The 6,907-nt window shown below is 53.3% G+C and overlaps 1 protein-coding gene across 1 annotated transcript; it reads left to right on the top strand.

The window, feature by feature from the left end:
• Positions 1-849: 849 nt before the first annotated feature.
• LOC149338427 (uncharacterized) lies at positions 850-6,549 on the top strand. The gene has a single exon (XM_089547648.1). The coding sequence runs from the start codon at positions 1,121-1,123 to the stop codon at positions 2,948-2,950; it is 1,830 nt and encodes a 609-aa protein (XP_089403774.1). The 5' UTR covers positions 850-1,120; the 3' UTR covers positions 2,951-6,549.
• The last annotated feature ends 358 nt before the right edge of the window (positions 6,550-6,907 follow it).

A 6,907-nucleotide genomic window follows, 5' to 3' on the forward strand; every position in this document is an offset into this window, starting at 1 on the left:
AAGAACGGGAAGCTGAGAGTAAAATACTATATGAAGAACGCGTGAGGAAATTGGACGATAAACGGTGGGCAGCTAAGGTATTTAAATACTTATACTGAAAGAGCGTTGACTCACAGTGGCGGAAAAGAACTAGAAAACTAACCAGTAAATATGCCGGTCATGAGGACGGAGAAAGAAAGAGCATTAAACGACAGGTTAAAAACGCGGAAGTTAAAAATTGGATTAATTCCAAATAAAAGAAACATAGTGTAGAACTATATCGATACTGGAAAAGGCAGATCAGGAAAGAATTTTTCTATGATAACTCAAGAGGCAGTGCCCTACCTTTTGAAGCTAGGTCAGGGTGTCTTGCAACGCGCAGCTACAGAAATAAATTTAACGAAGAAGATGACACATGTGCCGTGTGTGGTAGATCTGTTGAAACAATTGAACACCTCATACTCAAATATGATGGTATTCACCCGGATGTCGATGCAGGCTATAAGGATCGGGTGAGCGTGGTCGGGCCGGAGAAGGGATTAAGAAGGCGGGAGACGGCGTTACGAAGAGATTAAACAAGGACGGAGAGCTTTATGCAAGAATATTTACATTATTTACAACAAGGGTAACTGAGAATGAATCTCAGTGAAAGGGAACTTCTTCAGGAGTCAACTGGAGTGCACTGGAGTCCTCAAAACAACACCCGTTAAATAACGCACGGATTCCCCAGATCCCTGTCTAGGGCAGCGTTTCGATGGAGCCGAAACGCAAGAGGCGCCCGTGTGTTGTGCGATGTCAGTGCACGTTAAAGATCCCCAGGTGGTCGAAATTATTCCGGAGACCTCCACTACGGCACCTCTTTCTCGGGATTCGCCGCTAGGGGGCCAACGGGAGCGGATGCCTGCAACGTCGGCTCCGGCAAACGGTACGTGCTTCTCCTACCCAATCTCTCCTACGGCCACTAATCTGCTCGAAAACCGACATAACTGCCTAAGGAGGACAGGAAAGCCGCCCATTACGGGCAAAATCCGACCTATTCTGAGAGAAGAACAATTATCGGACCGAGACGCCAAGCCGCACAGCTAGGCCGCACTAGGATTCCTCCCCTCCGCCGACTCCGTCGGCGACGGCAGCCGTTGTCATGGAGGTAACGGTTGAAGGCCGCACCATCACCGCGGAAGAGCAAAACTCAAACGACTGGACACCGGTGCTGTATAAAGCCTACGCCTCCCGACCAGCCAGTTCGCCGAAACCTTACCGCTCCGACAACGCTACCTCAGACGCAGCTCACCCGAACGCCAACAACGCGTCGCGCCACGCAGCAGCCGTAACCGGCAGCGGCAAGACGCCGGCCCGTCTACCACCTGCGACTAAGGAGGCTCGCCTCGCAGTACAGCGGAGCAAGCAGCTGCCACCACTCCCACCGAACGCTATTCGAGTAGTCGTTCGCCCGCGAGGTGAACTACGGCTCCTAGATGTCCCAGCACCCCGGCTCTTGAAGACAGTGCAGACCCAGCTCGATATCATTCCACCGGACGACTTCTGCCTGCGCGTCCACCCGATGAACAATACTTTCACCATGGCAACCACACATTTCCCAACAGTCGAGACTCTCAAGACGCTGACCTCTCTCACCATCGGAGGCAAAACATATCCCTGCGCGGCATACGTAGCACCGCCACCGGGGGCTACCAGAGGAGTCATCAGGAACGCCTATGACGACGAGACGCCGACGCAACTGTACCACGACCTGGTGAAAAGAAATCCTGAATACACCATTCTAGCAGCCCGACGCATGGGAAAGACGAACTCCATCCTGATCACCTTCGACGAAACCACAGTCCCTCCCTCCATCAAATACATGGGAGCCATCCACCGCTGCACCCCATACCGTGGCAGTCCGGATGCCTGTACAAACTGCAGACAGCCGGGTCACCGCCACGACGTATGCCCGAGTCCCAAGACAAATATCTGCCCCCGTTGTGGAACACAACACTCCCAAGAAGACACGCTTTGCACGCCCAAGTGCATTCTGTGCGAGGGCCCACACCTGACAGGCACGGGATCCTGCAAGGGACGCAACCTCCACCAGCCACGGAAACAGCCAAACCACCCACAAACGCAGCAGCACGACTTGGTCCTATCCAGAGAAAATTTTCCCCATTTGTCATCCGGACTCCCACAGCCCAACCAAAACAAACCAGCTTGGTCAGTGCCGTTGAAACAAGTCTGGGACACCTCCGCCTCTTCACACAGGCACACGACATCCTTGCCTGCACAACCCAGTCTACAACAAGCCCTGGCAAAATCTCAGGAGGAGGCAGCAGCGGCTAAAGCAGAAGCTACAGCAGCCCGAGCAGAAGCCGCCGCCTTGCGTCAACACATCGCCAAGCTGGAAGCCCAGATAAGTGCTCTTGCCGCTGGTTCTACCCTTCCACCTGCTCCCACTCCTACCACATCCCAAACTCCTCCTCCCAACCCGCCTACCGCCGATACCTCGTCCTCCCACTCCGAGCCTAATTCCTCTCTTGGTTTGCTAGCAATGGAGGCTGACACTGATCCCTTTACAAATTCACCTCCGTGCACAACGCCCTCTCCCTCCACACCCATCTCACTAAACAACATACCAACCCTGCTTGAATCATTTGCAGCTCGCTTTGAGGCAAAACTGCAGGAAGCTATAACTCGCATCAACGAGGAATACACACCCATCAAAGACGCAGTAATCCGCATAACACAAGACAACGCTATTCTTAACCACCGATTCGATGTGCTAACTCAAGGATTCTCTGAACGCTGTAACGATCTTGAGTCCCGACTCCCAAAGCGTGACCCCACACCGAACAGACGCAAGAAGCCCAAAGCACCGGAGGAACAGGCCAACCCTATCCCTACCATAGTTCAGGGCTCCCAACCCCCCGTTACAGCTCCCTCCTCTATAGATTGTCATGATGGCAGTTCCACTCCGTAATCTTACACTCTGGCAGTGGAACTGCCGGGGATTTGGTCACAAGCGTCACGTAATCCACCAACTGCTGTCCTGCGCTACAGGACCCGACATCCTTGCCCTGCAGGAACCCTCAAACCCACTCACCCTACCTGGCTATGCTCCTGTTCTGCCCACATCCCCCACACCCCCTCGGGTAGCATTTCTGGTTCGTCGTTCAATCACCACCATCTCCCATTCCATAGTGATTGAAGACATTGATCACCTTCTTATTGAGCTTGTGCCGCAACACACTCGAGCGAACAGTGTCTTCATCCTAAATGTATATAGCCACCCTAAGTGCCTTCAAGGTAACTTCGAACGCCTCTTTACCCTCGCGAAGCGCATAGCCAACAAGTGTCCCTTACTCGTCGTGGGAGACTTTAACGCCCCACATACAGCCTGGGGTTACCCACACGACACACCGAAAGGACGTCGGGTATGGTTAGCCGCGCAACAAGCCGGTCTCTCCCTTCTCACAGATCCCACCTCTCCTACACGCACGGGAAACAGTGTCTGTAAAGACACTACGCCAGACCTCACGTTCGCACATCGCCTCCCTCACGCCACATGGTGCAACACACAAGAGAATCTTGGTAGTGACCATTTCATCATCGAGATTCTCTTACACATTCAACTACATCGCAGGCCTCTCAGAGGCTCCACTCTTACAAAGTGGGACTCTTTCCGCTCACGTAGAACAGCACGCACTTTCGTTCCCATCACGGACATCACCGCATGGACCGAGCAGCTAAAAAGCGATGTCCGATCCGTAACTTGTACTCTACCCGAAGACTGCCCAAGCGACACAATTGACTCCCGCCTCCTACATTTATGGGAGGCTAAAACAGGCCTAGAGCGCCGCTGGCAAAGGCAGCGATGGAACCGGACACTTAAGCGTCGCCTCGCCCGCCTTAACAAAGAGATAGAAACACACGCAGCGAATCTTTCACGTCAGAACTGGGAATCTATCTGCAACAAGCTTGATGGCAATATGAGTGTGCCTCAGACCTGGAACCTTTTTCGGCACTTAATAGACTCCACTCACTCTAAGACTGCCCAGAGACACGCCCTCACCAAACTCATACATACTTCAGATATACCTCCACCAGACCTCCTCCAAGACCTTCGAAATCAATACTTCCCCACATACCCTCCTGCACACCACCCTGATTATGCAGGCCCCCCTAACGACCAGCTTGACCAACCCATTACAGAAGCAGAGGTCCAGGCTGAACTCCAGACGCTTAACACGTCATCAGCCCCCGGCCCAGACGGGGTACATAACAAGGCTCTCAGGAATCTCGACGCACAATCCATTGCTGCACTTACAGAATACTTTAATGAGTGCTGGCGACTGAGCACCCTCCCACCACAATGGAAAGAGGCGAGAGTCATTTTCATACCCAAACCTGGCAAACCTCTGCTTACTTCTAACCTCAGACCCATCTCCCTCACATCTTCTGTTGGCAAACTCATGGAGCATGTTCTCCAGCGCAGGCTTTGCCAATACCTAGAAAGCAACAATCTCATGCCCACTAGCATGTTTGGATTTCGACCAGGGCTTTCCACACAGGACGTCTTCTTGCAGCTAAAACATCACATTCTCGACTCACAGACTTCCGACACTAAAGCTATCCTAGGGGTGGATCTCACTAAGGCATTTGATAACGTTACACACTCAGCTATCCTAGAAAACCTTACGACCCTGGGAGTCGGCGCCAGGATGTACAACTACATCCGAGACTTCCTCAGCCACCGCACAGCCACGCTTACCTTCGGCAACCACAGCCTACCAGGGATCACGCTGGGAGCACGAGGTACGCCCCAGGGAGCCGTCCTCTCCCCTATTTTATTCAACATAGCACTTCTTCACCTGCCACAACAGCTAGCTCAAATTCCCGACATCCATTTCAGCCTCTACGCCGATGACATCACTGTCTGGGCAAACCATGGCAGCGATGCCGAAATAGAAGAACACCTACAATTGGCACTAACCACCATCGACGCATATGTACGGGAGCGTGGCCTGACCTGCTCCCCTTCAAAATCGGAGCTTTTCCTCTACCGGCCCAAGCAACACGATTCAGTCAATGCACCCATCTCCCTCGCCCTAGGTACCCATCCCATCCCACTAGTACATAAAATCCGCGTGCTAGGACTGGTTCTCCACTCCCACGGTGCGCACGGAGAAGTCATAAAGACACTTCAAACACACGCTCAACACACCACTCGACTGATTCGCCGCATAGCGAACCGCAGGGCTGGCCTACGCGAGCGAAACACGACTCGCCTCATCCAGGCTTACATCATAAGCCGCACAACATATGCCCTTCCATACTTACCCCTCAAACAGAAGGAGAGAGACCGGGTTAATGCGCTCCTACGTAGTTGCACGAGAACGGCTCTACGTCTTCCCCCCAGCACATCCAACGACCGACTCCTGAAACTAGGTGTACACAACACCTTTGAGGAGCTAAAAGAAGCTACCTTTATGGCACAACTATCCCGTCTATCCAACTCAGAGGCTGGTCGTACTTTATTGTCCCAGTTGAACCTGACCCCAATTACAGAGCCTACCGAGGGGGTCCCCCTTTCTGCTACCCTTCGCTCTAACCTCAACGTAACCCCCATCCCCAAAAACATGCACCCTGAGCGAGACAGGGAACGCAGAGTAGCAAGGGCTCGGGCCCTTCACAAACAGTATAGCGAGGACCATGAAGTGGTCTACGTGGACGCAGCGGAATATACGACAGGCTCCCGTATGGCCCTGGCGGTAGCCGACAATAATGCAAAGCTTCTAACCTCCAGCTCAATCATTACCAATTCGACCACAGAGGCAGAAGAGGCAGCCATCGCGCTTGCTCTCATTTCTACATCTGCCACAAAAATTATCTCCGATTCCAAATCTGCAATTTTAAATTATGCGAAGGGCTACATATCCAGCACCGCTGCTCGTTTACTACGTTTCTGGCAGCCCCGGCGCCTCATCACCCTCATCTGGACGCCAGCACATGCTGGCCTCCCTGGCAACGAGGAGGCTCATTCCCTAGCCCGAGGTCTCACATTCCGGGCAGGAGTCGAGCCCCCTCTACGAGCCTCGGAGCGCCTGCTCTCCTTCCGCGATATTCTCTCGTACTACCGAGACAAACGAAGGGAATACGCACCCCCAGCTCCATCCCTCACCATACCGCAGGCTGCACATTGGCGACAACTACAAACCCGAACTGCTCCATACCCAATACTGCTGCATGCCCGATACCCAGACCAATTCCCGTCATCATGCAAACTTTGCGGCAAACCAGGAGACTTCTTACACACCCTCCTCACATGCCCCACCTTCCCTCATCCCCCATCACCAACCGCGGCGGAGTCTTACTGGGAGTCCCTTCTGACCAGCTCGTCCGCTCAAGACCAGCGCCGGATCATCTCCAGCGCTCACAGAAGGATTGCGCTCCAGGGGCTATCCTTCGCGTTGTAAGGGTGCCTCCTCCTCACATTGAGGAGGCATCCAAGTGCCATGTAGGGGGCTTCGCCCCCACGATTTACATCATTGGCAATAAAAGTTTCCACCACCACCACCACCTCTTTCTCTCTTTCTTCTTTCACTCCCACCTTCCTCCCTTCCCTAACGGCGCGGTTCAGGTGTCCGCCGAGATATGTGAGACAGCTAGATACTGCGCCATTTCCTTTCCTCAAAAACCAATTTAGCATTTACAATTTAATATAGTTCGAAGAATGACGTCCAATCGCATGGGCAGACGTGGACTCCGGAGGTACCACCCACGGCTGGGGCGGTGCTGGCTGTCCCGCTCTCTCAGCTCGGTCGGTGGGAAAGGGTAGAGTCGGAAAATGAACCTTCCGCAGTCTACCCGCAGGTGAACGACTTTCCTCGTGCACATGTTTGAGGCTTCCATGCCGGATGTCCAAAACACGAGACGC

The sequence above is a fragment of the Amblyomma mixtum genome, chromosome 6, assembly GCF_055824585.1.
Source record: "Amblyomma mixtum isolate Tamu chromosome 6, ASM5582458v1, whole genome shotgun sequence".
NCBI lineage: Eukaryota > Metazoa > Arthropoda > Arachnida > Ixodida > Ixodidae > Amblyomma > Amblyomma mixtum.